At 40.8% G+C, this 26,053-nt stretch overlaps 1 protein-coding gene across 2 annotated transcripts in view; it reads right to left on the bottom strand.

The window, feature by feature from the left end:
• The window catches only part of wnk4a (WNK lysine deficient protein kinase 4a), a 97,174-nt gene that overhangs the window by 15,366 nt on the left and 55,755 nt on the right, over positions 1-26,053 (bottom strand). For both annotated transcript variants that reach the window (XM_063037518.1, XM_063037519.1), the window contains exons 7-14: positions 23,936-24,287; positions 21,969-22,084; positions 18,925-18,995; positions 13,793-13,934; positions 11,337-11,453; positions 9,604-9,756; positions 8,690-8,747; positions 525-596 (exon numbers count right to left, since the gene is read on the bottom strand). In XM_063037518.1, the coding sequence (XP_062893588.1) occupies positions 525-596; positions 8,690-8,747; positions 9,604-9,756; positions 11,337-11,453; positions 13,793-13,934; positions 18,925-18,995; positions 21,969-22,084; positions 23,936-24,287 (1,081 nt within the window). The remainder of the gene's footprint in view (positions 1-524; positions 597-8,689; positions 8,748-9,603; positions 9,757-11,336; positions 11,454-13,792; positions 13,935-18,924; positions 18,996-21,968; positions 22,085-23,935; positions 24,288-26,053) is intronic.

The following is a 26,053-nucleotide window of genomic DNA, read 5'->3' as shown; positions in this document are numbered from 1 at the left end:
GGTCCCCCTCCTTCTTCCCCTTCTCCCATAGTCCACTCTTCTCTCCTATCAGATTCCTTCTTCTCCTGCCCTTTACCTTTCCCACCCAACTGACTTCACCTATCACCTTCTAGCTCTCCTCCTTCCTCTCTTCCACCTTTTTATTCTGGTGTCTTCCCCTTTCCTTCCCAGTCCCAATGAAGGGTCTTGGCCTAAAACCTCAACTGTTTATTCATTTCCATAGATGCTGCCTGACCTGCTGAGTTCTTCCAGCATTTTGTGTGTGTCGCTTTGGAAATACAAGTTGTAAAAGACTTTGACCACATGCTGGAAGATAGAATTAGCATAGATATGAAATTGATGGCTGTAATGGAAGGGCCTGGTTTTATGGATGTAAAACTTGAAATTGACCTCTGTTCCAAAAAGAAAAAAATACACCTTACAAATGACCTAGTACTAGTATTATACCCGATACTAGTTATTGTAAAGCTATCATACCTATAGGTGGGAATAAGATAAAAGAATCAGTTCACGCGGAAGCTTACTTTCAGGAACATGGCTGACCAAAAATTTTCTTCTTGGAGACTCGACCACGTGACTGTATGAGGTACCCTCTCCTAGCAGGGAATAAACAGGATGTACATGAATTCATTAACGTAAAAAAGGCACCAAGGTACGCTGTCATAGTTATCTGACTAATGTCATTGGTCTGTTTTAAGCAAATATTGATCTGTACTTCATACTTAATTTAGGTCCAAGTAAGCAATTATATGTATACAAAAAAGAATACAGCCTCATCATGCTCTATAATAATGGAGACTAAAGAGTCAATAATTATTATTGAATTAGGTAGGATAAATTTAAACCATACTCGTGTTTCCTTTCTTTCAGTCTGTGAATCTATTTCCTTTACTATTGATTCTTTCATTGTTCCAATTAACTAAATGTGCTCTTTTGCTTCTCCTGTTGAAAGACTACAGATCTAAATTGATTTTACCTGAAATTTGTCGTTAGCTGATAAATTCACAATAATGGTTACACTCAATATTCCATTTCCAAAATCTGTTTCACTGAATTCAATGGAATCAAACTTCAATCATAGCATGCACTACCAAGATGTATTATCAACCAAGACGGCATTTCTCTACTTTCTCTCCACAGTCGCTGTCTCACTTGCTGTGAGTTTTGAGCATTATCTGTTTATGTTTATCTGGTAATAGTGCTAAGGTTTTAAAAAATAAGTTAACACTACTGAATGTATTGACTATGAATGTAAAAACTTCGCATGGCTTTGCATGGTTTCTTCGTCTGTATTTATTTATTAGGTATAAAGATTATTTTTGAAATAAAGAACAAAAAAATCTCTTTTACCTGGAGCTCTTCAGCATTGCATGTGGTCAGTATAATTTCAATGTAGTTAGATGTTAAACGTAACCACATTTTATAGACAAGTCTCAGGGAATTTCTACAGCACAATACAGGCCCTTGAGCCCACAAAGCTGTGCCGAACATGTCCTTACCTTAAAAATTACCTAGGGTTACCAATAGCCCTCTGTTTTTCTGAGCTCCAGGATAGGTTCCAGGAGTCTCTTAAACGACCCTATTGTATCTGCCTCCACCACCGTCGCCGGCAACCCCTTCCACACACTCACCACTCTCTGCATAAAAAACTTACCCCTGACATCTCCTCTGTACCTACTCCCCAGCACCTTAAAACTATGCCCTCTCACGCAAGCCATTTCAGCCCTGGGAAAAAGCCTCTGACTATCCACACGATCAATGCCTCTCATCAACTTGTGCACCTCTATCAGGTCACCTCTCATCTTCCGTCACTCCAAGGAGAAAAGGACAAGTTCACTCAACCTATTCTCATAAGGCATGCTCCCCAATCCAGGCAACATTCTTGTAAATCTCCTCTGTTTTCTATGGTTTCCACATCCTTCCTGTAGTGAGGCGACCAGAACTGAGCACAGTACTCCAAGTGGGGTCTGACCAGGATCCTATAATAGCTGCAACATTACCTCTCAGCTCCTAAACTCAATCCCACGATTGATGAAGGCCAATGCATAGTATGCTTTCTTAACCACAGAGACAACCTACGCAGCAGCTTTGAGTGTTCAATGGACTCGGACCCCTAGATCCCTCTGATCCTCCACATTGCCAAGAGTCTTATCATTAATGCTATATTCTGCCATCATATTTGACCTTACACTTACCTGGGTTGAACTCCATCTGCCACTTCTCAGCCCAGTTTTGCATCCTATCTATGTTCCACTGTAACCTCTGACAGCCCTCCACACTATCCACAATATCCCCAACCTTTGTGTCATCAGCAAATTTATTAACCTATCCCTCCACTTCCTCATCAAGGTCATTTATAAAAATCACAAAGAGTAGGGGTCCCAGAACAGATCCCTGAGGCTTACCACTGATCACCAACCTCCATTCAGAATATGACCTGTCTACCACTCTTTGCCTTCTGTGGGTAAGCCAGTTCTGGATCCACAAAGCAATGTACTCTTGGATCCCATGTCTCCTTACTTTCTCAATAAGCCTTGCATGGGGTACCTTCTCAAATGCCTTGCTGAAATCCATATACACTAATCTACTACTTTACCTTCATCAATGTGTTTAGTCACATCCTCAAAAAATTCAATCAGGTTTACGACCTGCCTTTGACAAAGCCATGCATATTATTCCTAATCATATTATGCCTCTCCAAATGTTCATAAATCCTGCCTCTCAGGATCTTCTCCATCAACTTACCAACCACTGAAGTAAGACTCACTGGTCTATAATTTCCTGGGCTATCTCTACTCCCTTTCTTGAATAAGGGAACAACATCCGCAACCCTCCAATCCTTCTGAACCTCTTCCATCTCCATTGATGATGCAAAGATCATCGCCAGAGGCACAGCAGTCTCCTCCCTCGCTTCCTACAGTAGCCTGGGTTACATCTCATCCGGTTCCGTTGACTATCCAACTTGATGCTTTCCAAAAGCTCCAGCACATCCTCCTTCTTAATATCTACGTGCGCAAGCTTTTCAGTTCGCTGTAAATCATCCCTACAATCGCCAAGATCCTAAGATCCTTTTCCGTAGTGAATACTGAAGTAGAGTATTCATTAAGTACCTCTGCTATCCCCTCTGGTTCCATACACACTTTTCCACTGTCACACTTGATTGGTCCTATTCTCTCACGTCTTAACTTTTGCTCTTCACATACTTGTAGAATGCCTTGGGGTTTTCCTTAATCCTGCTCACCAAGGCCTTCTCATGGCCCCTTCTGGCTCTCCTAATTTCATTCTTAAACTCATTCCTGCTAGCCTTATAATCTTCTAGATCTCTATCATTACCTAGTTTTTTGAACCTTTTGTAAGCTCTTTCTTTCTTCTTGACTAGAGTTACAACAGCCTTTGTACACCATGGTTCCTGCACTCTACCATCCTTTCCCTGTCTCACTGGAATGAACCTATGAGAAACTCCATGCAAATATCCCCTGAACATTTGTCACGTTTCTTCCGTACATTTCCCTGAGAACACCTGTTCCGAATTTATGCTTCCAAGTTCCTGCCTGATAGCCTCATCTTTCCCCTTAATCCAATAAAACTCTTTCCTAACTTGTCTGTTCCTATCCCTCTCCAATGCTATGGTAAAGTTGATAGAATTGTGATCACTATCTCCAAAATGCTCTCCCACTGAGAGATCTGACACCTGGCCAGGTTCATTTCCCAATACCAGATCAAGTACAGCTTCTCCTCTTGTAGGCTTAGCTACATATTGAGTCAAGAAACCTTCCTTAACTCACCTAACAAACCCACTGCATCTAACCCCTTGCTCTAGGGAGATGCCAATCGATATTTGGGAAATTAAAATCTCCCACCACAACAACCCTGTTATTATTGCACCTTTCCAGAATCTGTCTCCCTATCTGCTCCTCGATATCCCTGTTACTATTGGGTGGTCTATAAGAAACACCCAGTAGAGTTATTGACCCCTTTCTGTTCCTAACCTCCACCCACAGAGACTCCGTAGACAACCCCTCCATGACTTCCTCCTTTTCTGCAGCCATGACACTATCTCTGATCAACAGTGCCACGCCCCCACCTCTTTTGCCTCCCTCCCTGTCCTTTCTGAAACATCTAAAGCCTGGCACTTGAAGTAACCATTCCTGCCCCTGAGCCATCCAAGTCTCTGTAATGGCCACAACATCAGTGCTCCAAGTACTGATCCACGCTCTAAACTCATCCGCTTTGTTCATAATACTCCTCGCATTAAAATAGACACATCCCAAACCATCGGTCTGAGCGCGTCCCTTCTCTATCACCTGCCTATCCTCCCTCTCGCACCGTCTCCAAGCTTTATCTATTTGTGAGCCAACTGCCTCTTCCTCCATCTCTTCAGTTTGCTTGAACCCCCAGCAAACCTAGTCTGAACTCTCCCCAGTAGCCTTAGCAAACCTCCTCGCCAGGATATTGGTCCCCCTGGGATTCAAGTGCAACCCATCCTTTTTGTACAGGTCACACCTGCCCCAAAAGAGGTCCCAATGATCCAGAAATCTGAATCCCTGCCCCCTGCTCCAATCCCTCAGCCACACATTTATCCTCCACCTCATTCTATTCCTGTACTTACTGTCGTGTGGCACAGGCAGTAATCCCGAGATTACTACCTTTGTGGTCCTGTTTCTCAACTGCCTTCCTAACTCCCTGTAGTCTGTTTTCAGGACCTCCTCCCTTTTCCTACCCATGTCGTTGGTACCAAAATGTACCACGACCTCTGGCTGTTCTCCCTCCCACTGCAGGATATCACGGATGCAATCAGAAACATCCCGGACCCTGGCACCTGGGAGGCAAACCACCATCCGAGTTTCACAGAATCACCTGTCTGACCCCCTAACTATAGAGTCCCCTGTTACTGCTGTCTTCCTCTTCCTTTCCCTACCCTTCTGAGCCACAGGGCCAGACTCTGTGCCAGAGGCGTGACCACTGTTGCTTCCCCCAGGTAGGCCATCCCCCCCAACAGTACTCAAGTAGGAATACTTATTGTTAAGGGGGACAGCCACTGGGGTACTCTCTAGCACCTGCTTCTTACCCTTCCCTCTCCTGACTGTTACCCACTTCTCTGTCTCCTGAGGCCCCGGTGTGACCACCTGCCTGTAACTCCTCTCTATCACCTCCTCACTCTCCCTGACCAGGCGAAGGTCATCGAGCTGCATCTCCAGTTCCCTAACGTGATCCCTAAGGAGCTGCAGCTTGACGCACCTGGTGCAGATGTGGCCGTCCGGGAGGCTGGGAGTCTCCCAGACTTCCCACATCTGACACCGAGCACAGAAATCCGGCCTCACACATATACTTTCTGTCTGTATTTTACACAGATAACCTACCTGGCCTTGACCTGTTATTGCCAAAGCCTTCCTACTCTGTCTCCCGCTCTGTAAGGCTGTGTTCTCACTGGCTTGCACGCGCTTGCGCAGTCATGCCTTGATCAAACCGCTGAAGAAGCATATTGGTTGTATTCAACTTAAACTTAGCTCTTAGACCACAAAATCTAAAACAGAATGGTGAATACATAGATGGATAGATAGGTAGATAGACAGACAGATACTTTATATATCCCAAAGGAAATTACAGTGTCACAATTACAAGCTCACAGATATACAAATATTAGAAGAGAAGTAAGAAAGAATAAAAAATAAGTTACCATCTAACAGAAGGGTGTCATCATTTCCCCAGCTATAGGTTGACTCATTATAGAGCCTAATGGTCGAAGGTAAGAATGACCTCATATAACGCTCTTTGGAGTAATGCAGTTGTCTTAGTCTATTACTAAAAGTGCTCCTCTGTTCAGCCAAGGTGGCACGCAGAGGGTGACAAACATTGTCCAGGGTTTTCCGTAGAGTCCTTTGTTCTACCACAGCCTCCAGTGTGTCCAGTTTGACTCCTATGACCGAGCCAGCCTTTCTAATCAGTTTCGTGAGCCTATTGGCATCACCAATGCAGGAACACTTAGAAGCAAAACCGTTGTTGATTGCAAAATGCTTTAGGTTTCATAAGCACAATCTAAAGGAAGGGGAGTTCATTTCAGCTTACGTGACTGAAAGAAACTGCCCAGCATTGTCAGTTCAGTGATGGGCTTAATGATGCACTGAGAGACTGTTTAGTTTGTGGACTCTTACAAGAAAGCATTCAAAAACAACTCCTAATTGAAGCACAACTGACAGTTAAGAGAGCAGTTGAAATTATTGTATCAATGGAAACAGCAGCCAGAGACGCAATTGAGTCGCAGTCAGGAATGAAAGTGAGTATGAACAAAATTGCAACATCTAATCAGCTTAGTGAGCCTGTTGGCATCACCAGTGTTGATACCATTGCCCCAGCATACCACCGCATAGAAAATTGTACTGGCAACAACAGACTGATAGAACATGTGAAGGAGAGGCCTGCATACTCCAAAGGACCTCAGTCTCCTCAGGAAGTAGAGGTGACTCTGGCCCTTCTTGTACACAGCCTCTGTGTTGGTGCTCCACTCAAGTCTGTCATCCAGGTGCACCCCCAGGTACTTGTAGGTCCTCACCACATCCACGTCCTCACGGTCAATAGTACAGGGAGCAGTGCAGGCTTAGTCTTCCTAAAGTCCATCACCATCTCATTTGTCTCACTGATGTTGAGCTGTTGATGATTCAGCTTGCACCAATAGACAAAGTCCTCCACCTGGCTCCGTATTCATCCTCCATCCTCCCTTTATACATCCAACTACTGCTGAGTCATCAGAGATTTTCTGCAGATGACATGACTCAGTGTTGTATCTAAAGTCTGAGGTACACAGGATAAACTGGAAGGGAGCCAATACAGTCCCCTGTGGGGCCCCAGTGCTGTTATAGCAATGTCTGACACACAGCTCTGAAGCCACACATACTGTGGTCTGCCAGTCAGGAAGTCCATTATCCAGGATACAATGGAAGTACCAACCTGCATTGAATGGAGCTTCTCCCCCAGCAATGAGGGCTGTAAGGTATTGAAGGCACTTGAGAGATCAAAAACCATATTCCCACAGTGCTACCCTGCTTATCCAAATGGGAGTAGGCTCTGCTCTGCAGGTAGATGACAGCATCGTCGACTCCAATGTAGGCAAACTGCAGGGAATCAAGGGCTGATCTGACCAGGGGTCAGAGGTGAGCCAGGACAAATCTCTCTAAGGTTTTCATGATGTGTGAGGTCAGGGCCACTGGAAGGTAGTCATTCAAGACTTTTGATAGCCCCTTCTTGTGTACTGAGAGACAGTACACAAGACTGTTTTCCACACAGTCGTGACCCTTTCCAGGCTGAGATTGAAAATGCATTGAAGAACTCCACACAGCTGCTCAGCATACTCCTTCAGGACCCTGGGGTTCACACCATCCAGTCCCAATGCTCTGCCATGTCTGAATTTCCCCAGAGCCCTTCTCACCTGCTCAGTAGTGAAGGTGAGTCCATGATGACTGGGCAGTTGGTGGTACGTGGGGCTGGGGGAGGTGAGGATCGGGATGACAGCAGTTGGTATGTGGGGGTGTGGATGGTAGCTGCAGGGCAAGGAGGGGATGTAGACAGTGGTAGCCTGTGTTGTTCATCCATGTGTTGAACTGGAGTGGGGAGGGAGGATGGGAGGGATTGGTGCTGAGGGAGCATTGGGTGCCTCAGCACATAGACTGGTGTGCTGAGGGGAGTGTGAACAGGAGGGCGATTGTCAAACCTATTGAAGTATTGGTTTAGCTCATTCATGGCTGTGTTCCGAGCCTCTACAGCCAGGCTAATTGACACCATCCCCCCACCGCCGATATCCTGATCAAAGGCTTTCTCTTTGTGGTTGAGAAGAGCCTTTAGATTACTGGTGACCCATGGCTTGTTGTTAGGGAAGCAGCAAACAGTCCTTGATGATTTTACAGTGTCCACACAGAGTTGACGTAGCCAGTGATGCTATCAGTAAATCTGTTAATAACCTCCCCGTATGGTTCACAAAGCACATTCCAGTCAGTAGTATTGAGAACTACAAAAATTATTATTATATGTTAGCAACCAGAGGATGCAGATTTCAGGCAAATAGCAAAACTTCCGTTGGAGAACTGGCATGAATCATTTTTTAATTCCTTTGACCAGTAATGATCTCGAATGTAGGGACTAAGTAGAGAAAATGGTAACTTTTGGTATAGAATTGATTTTCTACATGAACAGGAGGAACCTGTGAGGCTTGGGGAAAGAGCCGAAAGTTGGGGGAAATTTAAAGAGTCGACATTGTTACGCTGGGTGAACACCTGCCTTCTGTAATTCTATATCACACTTAGATTAATTATTAATGGACAGTTCACCATAGCAGGCATCACATCTTCTGCGTCAAGAAAATTGCAACCCCCTTCGCACTTCCTCTGTATTTTTACCTCAGCGTGTAAATCATGACTAAACTGACAGAATAATGCTCTAATGACTGCAAAATTCTTCTGTGGAATAGGCTTGTATATTGTTGACCTAGTTCTTGTTGGATATCAAATAGAAAATGCTAGAAATACTCAACAAACGAGGCAGCATTTATTAAAGAGAAACAGGTCTAATGTTTTAGATAACTAATCTTTCATTAAAGCTGTTAGAAGTCCAAAACACGCTAGAAAAGCATACATTTCAAAGGAAAAATGATATAAAGACTAAATCTGTGATGTAGAAAACAATGTACAATATATTTTACCTATTCCAGTTGAAGACAATGATGAAGGGTATGGTGAGTGGTTTGACTTCTCCACATCCTGTGAAACAAGAGATTCATAGTATTTTCACAACACAAGTTTAAAAAGTAGTAGCTGCTATTCATTTGCTCAGTCTACAGGAAATCTGTTCAAATAGCAGAATCTAGGCATAGCAATTTCAGTGAAAAATCTACCTTCGAACCGTTCAGAAGCACATTAGCATCGCAATATTTGCTATTGATTAGTGCTTTGTTGCAAAGGCAAACAATCTTAATTACACAAAGTCAGAAATGGCTTTTAATGGTAATAGTTGTCACAGCTAATATTCCTGTGTTATTTCATTTTAAACCAATAAGTACGCTTATATTGTAACAAATGCACCAATATTGATGCATCATCATTGGTAACAATGATTACCAGCTCAGTAATTTAAGTACTCAGTATTAAACTATCAATCAAAAAATTAGCAAAAATGAACTACATTAGTAAAATAAAGGGGAACATGGTAACAATAATCAGAATCAGGTTTATTATCACTTACATACAGTACACCATGAAATTTGTTGTTTTGTGGCAGCAGTTTCTGCAATAATTTTTTTAAAAATACTATGCGTTACAAGAAATCTATAAAAAAATAAATAAGTAGTGCCAAAACAAAGCAAAATAGTGTGTTAGTGTTCACGATCATTCAGAAATCTAATAGCAGAGGGGAAGAAGCTGTTCCTAAGAACATTGAATACGGTTCTGCAGGCTCCTGTACCATGTTCCCACATTCACATGTTAATAAACTTCAGATATTGTTGTCACTATAAAAGATTTGACAACTAAAAGCCGCCTGGCACTTGGAGAGGCAGTTGTTCCAATGGTTTAATATCTCATTAGAAACATAATACATCTTAGCCACAGTGACCCTTACTTGTGAATGATGGGAACTTGGAGTACTTGGCTGTTTAGTTGTATTTTTATTGTGAGTGTCCTTCTTCAGCATGGCCACTGCCTTGTGTATGATTTCTTGCAGCTTGCTGACAAAACTGTCCTGCTCTGATTGTAGGATGAACTCTCTACTGACCTGAGCAATTTGAGCACAAACAGTCCATGGTAAGCAAATTGGTTTTACAGATTAGACAAAATGTAGAATGACTTTACTAAGCTATTACATATTTCCAATGCAATCAAGTCCTTTGATAATTTAATTGACAGATACCGTGGTTTAAGGGATAATATAATGCTTCAAAAATGTAGCTTGCCTTTATCATAAGAGAATAATATTTTTGCAGTGCATTTAAAATATTAATTCACAATTCAGCAAATCAATTTAGTTGCACAAATGTGGATCTTCTACTTATGTAATAGCTCAGAGCATATTAAATATAGAACACAGAACAGTACAGCGCAGGAACAGGCCCTTTGGCCCACAATGTTGTGTCGAACCAAATAAACTAGTAATCAAATGGCCAGCTAAACTGATCCTTTATGCGCACCCAATGTCCATGTCCCTCAATTTTCCTTACATTCATGTGCCTATCTAAACATTTCTTAAATGCCCCTGGTGCTTCTCCCTCTACCACTATTCCAGAAAGCGCACTGCAGGCACCCACTACTCTCTGTGTAAAAAACTTGTCTCTCATATCTCCTTTAAAATTATCCCCTCTCACCTTAAATGCATGCCCTTTGGTATTAGATATTTCAACCTACGGAAAATGATACTGTCTGCTCTATCTATGCCTCTCATAATCTTATAAACCTCTATCAGATCTCCCCTCAGCCTCTGTCGCTCCAGAGAAAACAATCCAAGTTTGTCTAACCTCTCATTATAGCTCTCATTCTCCCAATATCTCCCAGTCTCTGGACTGCTTAATCACAACTACAATGCTGTGAAGAAAGACAATGTAGATGTTCAGTACAGCAAAGCAGAGAACTGAAAATATTGCCTCCAGATACCTATTGCCTCTTAGTGTTCAAAAGAGAAAGGAGGCTCAAGAGTGGACTGAACACATGTTCTCTTAGTTACAAAAGGTTGTATCCAAGACCAGTGGATCATTTATTCCAAATGGAATCAGCATTGACTCTCGCATGACATTTTTCACTTTTAGTGGTCCTCCAAAGTGATCTTGGCAGAATTCTGAGTAACAGCAGTAGAAGCAGCACTGAACATTGTTTACTTGATCTTTTAGTTAAACTGCAATGAATAACACAAGGGGAAGGTAAAAATCAAATAGAAATAAACTAACAAACAGGTTTCTGTGGTAGAGGATTGGATTGGACAGGTCTAATTCCATACCCCTTGGCATAACATAGCATTATAGCATAACTGGCCGAATGACCTCCTGTGCTAAATTCTTGTATAATTCCACAATGAGTAAGAGTTATACAGGGACAATATCTGGATAAACTACAGAGATATTTTCAGTACTATATTATTTCAGGGAAGGCAGAGGGAAAGTCTTAAAGCTGAAAATTAGAATCTAAGACAAAAAAAATGCCAGAAGCATTCAGAAGGCCTTATGGAGAAACAAAATAGTCAATGTTTCAGGTCAGTGACCCTTGTTAACTTCAAGATGGGTTGCTGATTTTCTGTTAGACATTTACCCTACTGCTGAAGGCTGAACTCACCCCTACCAAAGAGGATCAAGCTAGTGATTTACGCACCATAACTGCAGCAATGTCTTCTGGGCAGTCGCCTTCTGGGTCAAACTTGAAGGTCACCATTTTGCTGTTGTGGGTTTGAAGCTGGCATTCTACAACTCGATCTCCTTTGTCTGAAACCTGCAGTGGGAATGGAAGGTGTGACAATGAGCATTGTTTAACTTATAGTCAGTGTGATCTGTGCCAATTGTGGAAATTTCCTCATGGAAGAACGTTCCACACTCTACCACAGAAGCTTAAAACAAAAAAAAATAAAGATAGAGATGGAGAAAAAAGGGCCGATTTTAAGTGTCGGAGTAAATGCAACTTCCGGCCGCCATTTGTCACTGATGGTGCCATTAGGCTTGAGTTTTACAAAGGCTGGAGCATCAGCTTCAGTTGATCAGATAATGTCTAAGGGTGGAACGGAACTTCAATCCTGTTTTAGTTTTGGAGATGGCAAGGAAACAAAAGTTCCTGCAATGATTCAGTCAACAATTTGGACAAAATGGGAACAATTCCAGTAGGAGCTGTAAACAGGTTATTTTGTCAGTATCAATGTGTCGCTCAAATTTGCAGTTGAGTCCCAAGTCTGGCTAAGGACTTCACTTTGCATCTTATAAGTGGCCTCCAGCCTAAAACACTGGGAAACCCGGATGATCCATTTACCCATGTAGAACACATGTATGAATGGGCCAATTCCACTTTTAGATTTTAACCACCACATCACAGGATAGAAATAAACTGCTTCCACTCTCAATCTCTACTGGCAGTATGTTTGGAGGCTGTGCACATCCAAGGAAAAAGTTCAAAGACTCATTCCAAATAAATTCCACGAGCTTTATTTGAATTATTATGGGGAGCTTCTGTTATTGGCTGCATTCAGCCGAACTCCAGGAGCCATTGGATAAGTTGAGTCACGAGCAGTGGGGAAATACTTCTGGCTCCAGATGAAGATATTTCTGAAATTAAAGAAGTACCTTTAGGTAAGCCTGGAGATCACTTTAGAATTCTGACATCTGCCCTAGTTGCTCCCTACTTGGTTTATCAAATGGATTCTTGAAAAGGGCTGACTCTTGATTGTGCTTTGCACCTGCTCAGATATTTAACCCCATACTTTTGACTACAGGATCAATACCTAAGCACACTGAATGAATATAGGTGTTCCCAGTGGTAAATTATATGGTGTTATATCCCCCCAAAAGCACAAGAACAACTACAGGATTGCAAAACTCCTCTATTTAGAAGGAAATCAGGATGAATTGAGAATTACAGACCAGTCATCAGCCCAATATCGATGTTGGTTCAATCTGTTGAAGCAATAATCCAATTCAAAATTAATTAAGAATTTGGAAAACATGAGCTAAAAGATTAGTCACCATTAAAGGCGAATCATCTGCAGCTTAACTGAGTTCTTTAAGGAAACTATGAGGAAGGGCAGATTCACTGATGTGGTATAAACATTCAAAAGGCTTTTTGAAAGATTTTTTGATAAAGATTATATGCAACAGACGTAAAAACAAAAAAAAATGCTGTACAGTAGGTCAGGCAACATCTGTGAAATGGGAAACAGTTAACAATTCAGGTCAAAGACCTTTTATCAGCAAGATAGTCAGAAAAAAAAATACAATAGAATTTTATGAAAAACTGTACATAAAAAAGACTGACAAACAACCAATGTGCAAAAGAAGACAATCTGTGCAAATAAAAATAATATTGAGAACATGAGTTGTAAAAGGTCCTTGAAAATGAGTCTGTGGGTCATAGTATCAGTTCAGAGTAGTGGTGATTAAAGTTATCCACACAGATTCAGGAACCTGATGGTTGGAGAGTAATAACTGTTCCTGAACCTGTGGTGTGGGACCTAAGGCTTCTGTACGTCCTTCCCGATAGTAGTGGCGAGAAGAGAGCACGGCTTGTATGGTGGGGGCTGTTGATGATGGATGCTGCTTTCTTGTAAATGTACTCTGTGGTGGGGAGGGTTTTGCCTGTGCTGGACTGGGCTGTATCCACCTCTTTCTGTAGCCTTTTCTGTTCCTGGATATTGACGTTTCCATATCAGGTTGTGATGCAATCAGTCAGGATAATCTCCACAGTGTACCAAAGAAGCACCTTTCCATATCTACTACTTTTTCTTTTGTTGGTATTTGCATCTGTACTGTGACAACCTAGAAAAATACATTAGCTAAATCTAAAACACAATGCACAGATGAACAATTAGTGCCAAATTACATGGACACTCAGTGTTATATAGTTACACTGTACCCTTCCCTTAAAGTATCCAGAGACTGTGTAGTAGGAATTCATCGATTCTGTCCCATGATTCTTAACTGTTAGTTAAAATATGTTTGTGGACATAGACATTTTACCACTTTCAGAGTAATGGTGTAGGAAAGTAGAAGTTGGAGGAAAAAGATTGTCAGCATTTGTGTTTCTAGTTAATAATGGCATGAAACCAGACTAAATAGGAGGCTGCTTACATTAAGAATCCGTAGCCTGGATCTGCCACGCTTTCGCAGGAGTTTACTCGCTATACGTTTCACGGGTAGTTTCACTGAACCTTCACCTGCAGACAGGCCTTCATAGCCATCGCTCATTCCAGAAGCAGCATCCGAGGCGTAGCTGCGTAACCAAAACACAGTGGCATTGGTCTTAACGTCAATTATTGAGCTCCATCCCTAACAACTTGTTTAATCTTTTGGTTGCACTTAGTTGTAAGACGCCAGCCCCCTAGGCCTGAGTCAACGTAATAGTAGTTGTAAGAAAATTTGTCATAGTGCTTAGTTTCTGAGAATTATGGCCAACAACTTGTAAAAATAATAATGAGTCAGACATTAATGTAAGATTAACATTAATAACTTCATTATGAGCAAGTGGTAAATTTCATTAGAGGGAAGGGTATTTTCATTCAATGACTAAATTTGCACAAAGTTTTTAAAATCTAGATTGGACATGGCACTCAGATACATTGTGCATTGTCCCAAGTAATTACCTGAGCAGGACACAGAGGGCTGACTGAGCTGACCTTTGCCCTGTACCCAGGAGGCTTAAGGCAAGGAGCACAAAGTCCTATCACCCTGAGGCTCTGTGGGCTGCTAAAGCCCTACCCTTGGATGACACCAACAGCCTTTGACTGGGGGCAGGGATGGAGAGGACTTTTGTTTCCTGTCAAAACCTACCCTTCATGTTCCATGGCATTTAAAAACTACTAAGATTGCTGTAAGTAATTAGAGATTAAGCAAACAAATATGCACTTAACACACTGAGAAATAACACTAAAATAAATGAAACCCAGATGGTATGTTGCCTCCCAGGTGCCAGGATTAAGGATGTCTTGGATCGGGTTCTCAGCATCCTAAAGGGTGAGGGTGAGCAGCCAGAAGTTGTGGTACATATAGGTACCAATGACATAGGTAGGAAAAGGGAGGAGGTCCTGAAGAGAGAATGTAGGGATTTAGGCAGAAAGCTGAAAAGCAGGACCTCCAGGGTAGTAATTTCTGGATTGCTGCCTGTGCCACGTGCTAGCAAGAGTAAGAATAAGATGACTTGGCAGATGAAAGGACAGGATTTCAGATTTCTGGATCATTGGGATCTCTTCTGGGGAAGGTATGATCTGTACAAAAAGGATGGTTTACAGCTGAACCCAAGGGTGGGGTGGCAATATCCTGTGGGCAAGTTTGCTATAGCTGTTAAGGGAGGGTTTAAGCTAAGCTGGCAGGAGATGGGAACTGGATTGATAGGGCAGTCAGTATACAAGTAGATGCAGTGTGTAAGGAAGGACAGGCGGATGATAGGGCAAAATTGCAGTCAGTGGAATGATTTGCAGTGTAACATGGGGGTGAAATCAAAAAGGATGATGAATACACGGTTGAACGTGTTATATATGAATGCATGCAGTATATGGAATAAGGTAGATGATCACATAATGCAGTTAGAGATTGGCAGGTGGTGGGCATCACTCAGTTTCGGCTGAAAGAAGATCATAGTTGTGAGTTTAACGTCCAAGGATACACATTGTATCAAAAGGACAGACAGGTTGGCAGAGGTGGTAGAGTGACTGTTGGTAAAAAATGAAATCAAATCCTTAGAAAGAGGTGACATAGGATTGGAAGATGTAGAATCCTTGTGGGTGGAGTTAAGAAACTGCAAGGGTAAAAAAATTCTGATGGGAGCTATATACAGACCACTGAACAGTAGCCATGATGTGGGATACAAATTAACATGGGAGATTGAAAAGGCATATAAAAAGGGCAATGTTATGATAGTGATTGGGGATTTTCAATATGCAGGTAGAGTGGGAAAATCAGGTTGGTGCTGGATCCCAAGACACGGAATTTGTAGAATGCCTACGAGATGGCTTTTTCGAGCAGCTCGTGATTGAGCCCACTAGCAGAAAGGCAATTCTGGATTGGGCGTTGTGTAATGAACTGGAATTGATTAGGGAACTTGAAGTAAAGAAACCCTTAAGAGGCAGTGATCATAATATTAAACAATTCACCCTGCAGTTTGAGAAGGAGAAGCTGAAGTCAGATGTATCACTATAACAGTGGAATAAAGGGAATTAACAGAGGCATGAGAGAGCAGCTGGCCAAAGTTGATTGGAAAGGGTCACTAGCAGGGGTAATGGAAGAGCAGTAATGGCTGGAGTTTCTGGGAGCAATTTGGAAGGTGCAGGAAAGATACACCCCAAAGATGAAGAAGTATTCTAAAAGGGAGAATGAGGCAACCATGTCTGACAAGGAGAGTCAAAGACAGCATAAAAGCAAAAGAGGGCATATAATATAGCAAAAAATAGTGGGAAGTTAGAGGATTGGGAAGCTTTTAAAAACAACACAAGGCAACTAAAAAGCCATAAGGAGAGAAAAGATGAAATATGAAGGTAAACTAGCTAATAATATAAATGAGGATACCAAATGTTTTTTCAGATAAATAAAGAACAAAAGAGAGACGAGAGTGGATATTGGACTGCTGGAAAATGACGCTAGAGAGGGAGTAATGGGGGACAAAGAAATGGCAGATGAACTTAATAAGCATTTTTGTCAGTCTTCACTGTGGAAGACACTAGCAGTATGCTAGAAATTTGAGTCGGGGGCAGAAATGCTATTACTAAGGAGAAGGTACTTGGGAAGCTGAAAGGTCTGAAGATAGATAAGTCACCTGGACAAGGTGGACTACAGACCAGGGTTTGTTAAGAGGAGCTGAAGAAATTGTGGCAGCATTAATGATGATCTTTCAAGAATCACTATATTTTGGAATGGTTCCAGAGGACTGGAAAATTGCAAATGTCACTCCATTTTTTAAGAAGGGAGGGAGGCAGCAGAAGGGAAATTATAGGCCAGTTAGCCTGACCTCAGTGGATGTTGAAGTCCATTATTAAGGATGGGGTTTCAGGGTACTTGGATGCACATAATAAAATAGAGCAAAATGAGCATGGTTCCTTAATGGGAAATCTTGCCTGAAAAATCTGTTGAAATTCTTTGAGACATTAACTGGCAGGCTAGACAAAGGAGAGTCAGTGGATGTTGTTTATTTGGAGTTTCAGAAGGCCTTTGACAAGGTGCCGCACATGAGGCTGCTTAACAAAATAAGAGCCTATGATATCACAGGAAAGATACTAGCATGAATAGTGGCTGGTTAGCAGGAGGCAAAGAGTGGGAATAAAGGGGGTCTTTTCTGGCTGGTTGCCAGTGACTAGTGGTGTTCCACAGGGGCTGGTGTTGGGACTGCTTATTTCCACGTTATGTGTCAATGATTTGGATGACAGAAGTCTACTTAGGACAAAGATGAGGAGGAATTTCTTTAGCCAGAGGGTAGCAAGTCTGTGGAATTCACTGCCACAGATAGCTGTGGAGGTCAAGTCATTGAGTACATTTAAAGTGGAGTTTGATAGGTTCTTGATTAGTCAGGGCACCAAAGATTACGAGGAGAAGGCAGGAGAATGGGATTGATGGGGAATATAGATCAGCAAGGATTAAATGGCAGAACAGACTCAATGGGTCGAATGGTCTAATTCTGCTCTTATGTCTTGCAGACACAACAAACAACAAAATGTACATTCTACTCTCTTACCCCTAGCGCTGAGAATTTCCATTCAAACAAATGAAGTCGCTGTTCGTACACTGGCTGGACTGGGGAAGGACAGGATTCCTCAGGGAAGTTCTGAGGAACTCCAGCACCATTGTCCTCTGTTGCTGGTCGCCACGTGGAATTCAGTAACAGACCAGCCAATAATGACAAGGCAAACCAGCAGCTCAATTCTGCCAATGCTTATACATTGGTATCTCTCTTAGCACTACCTTGTGCTGATTTACTCTAGTGCTGTTAATCCTCTAGTGTGAATACTCTAGTATGTTCTCTCCTGTAATTTAAAAACAACATTGGCTTGGGATGTGTGCTGCTGAGCTGGGAGCCTGGACTTCGTACAAGCAATGACTTGCCCATGGCTCAGTGCATAGAGGCTGCCTGATGACATGTTCTATGGGCAGCAACCACTATTAAGCTTGTTGCCATTGAGAAATCTCTAGGAACGTGGAGTACTCTGCCATGCGGGTGGGGGGTATTCACTGAAGGAGAAGCAGCAGCAGAAGACAGGAACAGCAAAGGTTCTTGTCAGGACCCCAGCACAGCACAGTCAGTGATGCACCTTTTAGTGCTGGTTCCATTCTCGCTCCTGGGGACATATCATGAGCACTATGTGAGGCTCCAATGTAATTGTTTTAAGCAAGTTCTTGATTTGCAGATATTGGACAAACCAACACCTGCAGGTTACTCAATGGTCATGGGTGGTTATTTCAGAGATCCTTGGTCCTTGAGAGCAATTATCAGAAATGGAATGAATTGCCTTGAACGCTTGTTGGTATTCCATCACAACAGCCCTGTACTCTCACTATAAACTTGAGGAATCAATTTATATTGAATGCCTAACATGTGATACATGGTAAAACTAAGGTATAACATGAAATGTTTTATGAATCAACTCACAGGCAAATCATAAAACGCTTATATCTCAACATAGCTCATACAGTATATAGTTATTGAATCCCAACTAAGCATGGATTAGGCCCAAGTAGGAGCAAGTCTTTAGCTTTTTCTCTTATTTTAATTATTTAATGTAGAACAGTATATTTTTGGCAAAAAATTACATTGTTTTCAATTTTTCATAAGCTTTTTGTGAAAGCTAAAATGATCTTTCTTGTAACTCTAGAAAGCATAAACCTTTGCACATTAGTTGTTGACAAATTTTGATAATGAATTCTTTACGTCAGAGCAATCATTTCCATGTGCCGCCATAAAAAATATCAACCATTAGTTTAAATGTTCTTCTCTTTCTGATGTGGATTTTTCTCTTCCTTTCAAGAAAAACATGTTATGGTTTAGACATAATTTGTTTAAGAGGAAAACTAAGAACTGTTGAATTAAATTAGACTTGGAGAGAAAAACAACTGTAGACTTACATGCCACCAACAAAATGGTCCATTACTTCTTAATTTATTTGTCTAAACTTGTTAAAGAGTTGGACTCAAATGGACAAATCTTTGAAAGTGGATTGTCACATGATTTTAGGTTTAAAAATATCAAGTCATGGATTACTGGAATAGTCATTTTGATTTACCTGTCTCCTGGTGAAATTAGCCCACTGTGAATTGATGAATGTTGTTTCGAGGGAAAGGTCACTGCAATGCTCTGAAATAAAAAGACATAGAGCAAAATAAGAATAATACGATATTCATTTACATAAACTACTAACCAAATTAAAACATCTCTGTGATCGAAATAACTAAAAGTTCAGGTAGTAATCTTGTAGAGTGAAGTATACTGTACAATTGCCCTAACTTTCATTGCAATAAAACTGGGTGAGCTTACAAGGGAATGATTACCTCCCCCTCATCTCAGTATTTTACTGCCTAGGTGGCAAGGATAGAGGGTTACTCAATAGATACTGAAGGTTTTCTTCAATATTACTGTTTAGTTTGTAAAATACTTAAATTCATCCTATAAGATCAATACTTTCCAAAATTATGGAAGGTACACTTTACTACTCAGTATCCCATTGCTTGAGGGGTTCTAACTTAAACAATGAAATGCTGTGCATTTTCAAACAGGATCATTCCAGTTTAGATGTGTAATTTCAATTTGAGGATGCTTACAGTGAGCACTGTACTGAACAATGCATATTTTTGCCTTGTACGGTATATGTTCAAAGTCTTTGATAATATCTATCACTGTACACTTCTAAGTTATCCTCAAATGACTTCCCACTGACACAATGTTCATAGCTCTTTAGACCTATGCTGTGATAATTGTTTAAAACTTTGGGTCTTTGTTCATTAACAAAGGCTCCTTAAAGTTCTGTCCTCTCTCCAATCCTTAGGTAGCCCCTTCAAGTCATCTAGTTCTACCATTGTATATTCATTAATTGTCTCCAAATCATAGCCTCTGTCTTTGGAACTTTCATAGTCTGGTTGTTTCATCTTTTAGATGCAAGACCATAAGACACGGGAGCAGAATTAGGCCATTCAGCCCATCGGGTCTGCTCTGCCATTCTGTCATGGCTGATTCCAGATCTCAATCAACCCCATACACCTGCCTTCTTGCCATATTTTTTGATGCTCTCACTGATCAGGAAACAATCACCTTCTGCTTTAAATATACACACGGACTTAGCCTCCGCTGCAGTCTGTGGCAGAGCATTCCACAGATTCACTACTCTCTGGCTAAAAAAATTCCTCCTTACTTCTGTTCTAAAAGACTGCCCCTCAGTTTTGAAACTATGCCCTCTAGTTCTGGATACCCCCACCATAGGAAACATCCTCTCTACATCCACCCTATCTAGTCCTTTCAACATTCGGTAGGTTTCAATGAGATCCTCCCCATTCTTTTAAATTCCAGTGAGTACAGGCCCAAAGCTGCCAAATGTTCCTCATATGTTAACTCCTTCATTCCCAGAATCATCCTTGTGAACGTCCTCTGGCCTCTCTCCAATGACAACACATCCTTTCTGAGATATGGGGCCCAAAACTGTTGACAAGTATGGCCTGACTAGTGTCTTATAAAGGCTGAGCATTATCTCCTTGCTTTTATATTCTATTTTCCTTGAAATAAATACTAACATTGTATTTGCCTTCTTTATCAGACTCAACCTGTAAATTAACCTTCTGGGAGTCTTGCGCGAGGACTCCTAATTCCCTCTGCACCTCTGATGTTTGAAACTTCTCCTCATTTAGATAATAGTTCGCACAATTGTTCATTTTACCAAAATGCATTATCATACATTTCCCAACACTGTATTCCATCTGCCACTTTTTTGCCCATTCTTCCAATTTGTCCAAGTCCTTCTGCAATCTCGTTGCTTCCTCAGCACTACCTACCTCTTCACCTATCTTCATATCATCCACAAACTTTGCCACAAAGCCATCAATTCCATTATCTAAATCATTGACAAACAATGTGAAAAGCAGCGGTCCCAATACTGACCCCTGAGAAACACCACTAGTCACCAGCAGCCAACCAGAAAAGACCCCATTTATTCCCACTAGCTGCCTCCTGCCTGTCAGCCGAATTATTCCTCTATCCATGCCAGTATCTTTCCTGTAATGACATAGGATTTTATCTTGTTAAGCAGCCTCATTTGTGGCACCTTATCAAATGCCTTCTGAAAATCCAAGTAAATATTATCCACTGCCACACACATAAAAGTTGCTGGGGGAACGCAGCAGGCCAGGCAGCATGTCTAGGAAGAGGTACAATCGACGTTTCGGGATGTCGACTGTACCTCTTCCTAGAGATGCTGCCTGGCCTGCTGCGTTCCCCCAGCAACTTTTATGTGTGTTGCTTGAATTTCCAGCATCTGCAGATTTCCTCATGTTTGCATTATCTACTGCCTCTCTTTTTGTCCACCCTGCTTGTTACTTCCTCGAAGAACTCTAACATATTTGTCAGGCATGATTTCCCTTTACAGAAACCACGCTGACTTTGACTTATTTTGTCACTTGCCTCCAAGTACCTCAAAACCTCATCCTTTAATAATAAACTCAACACTTTCCCAACCACTGAGGTTAGGCTAACTGGCCTATAATTTCCTTTTTTTTTCTTTCAGTTTTTCTGTGTTCCCCTGTACTTCAATCAATTGTTTTATATTTACCCCAAAAGCATAAAACCTGTACAGCTCCTTATTTTCATTAGCTTCCTTCATTTGACTTTTAGGCTTTGGAAGTAATTGAAAACTTGAAATTATCCAAAGTATTTCAGGACTTTATTATAGACAATGCTTTTGGAATTATGTCAAGCAGTAACACATGACTGTAATAAGGACTGTCCAATTTAGTAAGCTGCACAGTATATTAACTTATTTCCAACAGGAAACCAAGTGGTAAGATTGAACAATTGCATTATAAATGAAAATTAAGAGGTGCAAAATGAAAAACACAATTGATGTCTCTGTTCATTTGCTTGGAGAAGATTCTCCAATATTTCTCAAAACTATCTGACTTTTGGAATGAGACTTTCAATATTACCAAGTCGTCCAGAACACAACTGCAAATATTGATAACAAAATGCCCTTAAACAAAGTTATTCTTAAATAAAGAGTTCACTTTCATAAAACTTGATGTTGTCTGAACAAGTTGAGGAGTTTGCATCTGCTTGAAATTTACTTACAGCAGGAAATTGGAGACCAGTTCCAGAGTTTGGGGCTAACTGGCCAGCCATGTGCAAGTTGTCACAGGAATCCAAGAATCCAGAAGAACTCAAATAACCATCAGTCTCACAATCAGCTGATAAAAAACACGGAGAAAACAATGAATATAATTTGTTTGAAAATGGTCTTGTTAATATATTCTTCCTGTTACATTTTAATCAGGAACACAATTAACAATCCATTGACATTCAGGTGAATGTCACGACTTGCCTATAAAAATACTGCCAAGTTTATTGACCAATAACATAAATGATTTTTTTTGCATTATTTTCTCCCATTGTATACATATTTTTAAAATCATGAATAAAGTGTATTTTTGAAACAAAACATGTTTAATTTTCATGACATCACAACCTAATGCAACCATTGGCTATAGATAGGGTAAATGCAAGCAGACTTTTTCCTCTGAAGTTGGGTGAGACTAGAAGTAGCGGTCATGGATTAGGGGTGAAAGGTGAAATATTTAAGGGGATCATGAGGGGTAAGTTCTTCAATTTCAATATTTAAGAGAAAATTGGATAAGTACTTTATACTTTATTGTTGCTAAACAGTTGATACTAGAGCGTACAATCATCACAGCGATATTTGATTCTGCGCTTTGCGCTCCCTGTAGTACAAATCGATAGTAAATATTAAAAATTTAAATTATAAATCATAAATAGAAAATATAAAAGGGAAAGTAAAGTAGTGCAAAAAAACCGAGAGGCACGTCCGGATATTTGAAGGGCACGTCCGGATATTTGAAGGGGATGGAAGGGGCGTGGAGGACTATGGTCCGGGACCAGGTCAATGGAACTAAATAGAATAATAATTCAGCATGGACTAGATGGGCTGAAGGGCCCATTTCTGTGCTGTGGTATTTTATGACTTCTTGGACTCAAAAGACATGAATTTCAATGGGAGTGCAATTCATCTTTAGACATTGGCACTAAAGGGGTACAGAATCTTCATTACACTCCTCTCCCAAGATTGGAGCTAAGTCTGGAAGTAGAGTGCGACTGGTGGCTAACATTGTAGGATGCATTAAGCTCCAGCGATCAAAGATGAACGTAAGTAGGCACGTAATTATTTTGAAAGTAGATGTGCAATGGAATGCAGGTACAGTGACCAAGGTATCTACAAAACTATTTATAATCATATTTCCTGCAATGCAATCAATTTGGATGCAGCCATGTTTGCTTTGAATCCTGTGATCTATACTGATGGCCAGATAGGTACCAGAAACCTTAATGTGAGGAATTTGCCGTCAGCCTACATCTTTTAAGTTTTAGAGGTTCAAACTCTAGTTGGGAGTTTTAAAAATAGATTTATTTTTCTTAAGTTTTCTTCTATTTTACAACTGAGTAGAAGGTGAAAAATATCCACAAATAACCTGATCTCTTTATTAATAACTTTGTTTATGATTTTCCTAGCAAACCTACTATTCCATGAAATAAATCCATATACATCTTTGTGGTTTGGAAATAGTTTCAAATGCCATTGGAGATTTTCCACACAATGGCCCTTTGTTTTCCCCCAGGGTCAAATGGGAGAGGACCAAGAATTAAACAGTTTTGTATCCTTTAATAAAGGCAGGGATCGTGTTAGAATTAAGGACTACTAAAATGTCAGGGGGTATATAAAGTGAAATTAATCCTAGTTACATCATACAATATGATAGGAATGAGAGAGGTTAGAGGGATGATTGTCAATGAAACAGAGTATCAGCTGTGTCACATTATGGTCAGTCGGCAGATACAATACTATATGTTCAGTGCTGTGGAAATTATGAGCCACATTCCACCCCCTCTCCGTATCTTCTCTAAACTGTTTTCAGCAAGTCCATTTCAATTCAGTATGTCTAGCTTATTATTTAAATAAGATTACTTCACTAACATATTTCAAGGAAATTGGGATTTGAAACTAAGTGATTTATCTTTAGTCTTACATGTAGCTGAAGAATAATTTGTGTTCCTATATCGAAAAGTCTGATGCTGATCAGCCTCTGGCTCCTCAGGCTCTGGCGGAAAGGGAGAATTCAGGAGTGTTTCAATGGGACGTGTGGTGGCTAGAGACTGTGGTGGCTGAGCAACTCCAGCTGCACTTTCTGTTCCTTCTTGAGGCAAATTCAGTTCTTCCAAGAGCTCACAAATCTTTTTCTTTTTCTCCTGCTCTTTTTTTCTCAGCTCCTCCTGTATGCGTTGGTTTCGCTCGCGCTTTCTCTTGACCTCAGTCACGCGGTCTCTGATGGCCTTTGCAACTAATTTGTAGTCAGCCTCACAGACAAAACCCAAGGTCACCTAATGAAGAGACACATTACATATTCAGCAGTGGGTGAACATTATTTAGTAGGAGAAAGTAATATCACATTTACAGTTTTTGATCCTCTCTAACCCACCACGAAGTAGAAACTCATCTGTGGTTGCATATATTTAACATGCATTGTAGAAGAATATGGGTGTTGTAATCTATCTCCAAACTTTAGTTCCACTGAATTCTATGAGTTCAACTTGAAGCTATATTTTGGGTTTAGCACATTAGTCTGAAACTGGGATGAGAACTAAGATTAAAAATGAGCTTTATTTGTCACAAGTACATTAAAATATCGAAACATACCGTGAAATGCGTTGTGTGCATCTACATCCAACACAATGTAAGAACGTACTGGGAGCAGCCTGCAGGTGTCAGCATGCCCACAACTTACTAAACCGTACATCTTTTGGAATGTCGGAGGAAACAGAAACACCCAGGGGAAACTCACACGGTCACTTGGAGAATGTACAAACTCCTCATAGACAGCTGTGGGAATTGAACCTCAACCTTTCAATAGGTACCTCAACTATATGTATGTAAGTGTGTCACTTCCAAGATCTTTTCCAAATTACAAAACTATCTGTTCCTCATCATCACTGTCAAAATCCTGTAATCTCTGCTCAATGTAATGGGATTATCTTCACCTCACAGCCTACGAGTGCATCAAGAAACTCCACCAGCACTTTCTCAAGGGCAACCAAGGTGAGTGGGAATGTCAACACTGCAAGTGCTGCCCATATCTAGAATGAAATAAGAAATAAATCCAACCCTGGTTGATCTCAAACTGATTTTCCTTTATCTATCTTTTGTTGAAACCCAAATCAATTGATCTTAGCTTCGAGAATTTCAATTGATCTGACATCCACACCCTTCTGAGTCTTAGAGCTCTAAATCTCTGGTAACATTTGCAGAGAAAGAAAATACTTCTTAATTTTATTCCCAAGTAGTCTTGCTTGACATTTTAAGTCACGCCTTTTTGTTGAATTCACCCATCAGAGGAAATTTGTATCTGCTAGAGTTACAGAGATAGTAATTGGTTTAAGGAAGGCATTTAAAAAATACTTTACAGTTTAAAATATAAATAAAAACAGAGGGAATGATGGGAAGAGTTTCAATGCAGCGATTGCAGTGGTCTGAAATATTAATCAAGGGAATTGGACATCAGGTTGAAGGATTTCTCCAGATGGACTTTTTGCCATTATCCTTATATCTGTTTCCTCTCTACGAATTCTCAACTGAAAGAAGTGACTCCTTTTGGGGAGCGGATTAACAAACACGGATGGCCAGGTTCAGCTAGAATTTTGTGTGACCTTTCATAGTGAAAACTTATCTGCTATTTCTTTCTCAGATCTAAAACTTATTGAAGCCAACTTCAGCAAAGTCACAGACCATAGCTAATTAAGCATAGATTGTGGACTGAACCTGAGATCTTTCTAATCAATATGGTAAAATAGAGAAAATTGCTTAACTGGCAAGACTTTATTATGTGAATAAAAAGTAGAAGCAAAACATGATTTTAATTTTACTGACAAATACCAATCACTGAGAACTGACAAGGGTAAAAAAATATTTTTCTGACAGTCTATTGAGCTATAATAATAATAAAAAACAGGGTTTTAAAGCCAGGTTTTCAAATTTGCTGCGGAACATGCTCCAGCGAACTCTTGATGGAACATCAAGTTGGATGTGTTAGTGCAGGGAAGATGCATAAATGAGAGGCAAGATAATCTTGTGCAAGAGATCTTCAGGAAAA

Source organism: Mobula hypostoma, chromosome X1 (assembly GCF_963921235.1).
Source record: "Mobula hypostoma chromosome X1, sMobHyp1.1, whole genome shotgun sequence".
NCBI lineage: Eukaryota > Metazoa > Chordata > Chondrichthyes > Myliobatiformes > Myliobatidae > Mobula > Mobula hypostoma.
The sequence above is the reverse complement of the archived record's forward strand: the minus strand, read 5'-3'. Positions and strand labels throughout refer to the sequence as shown.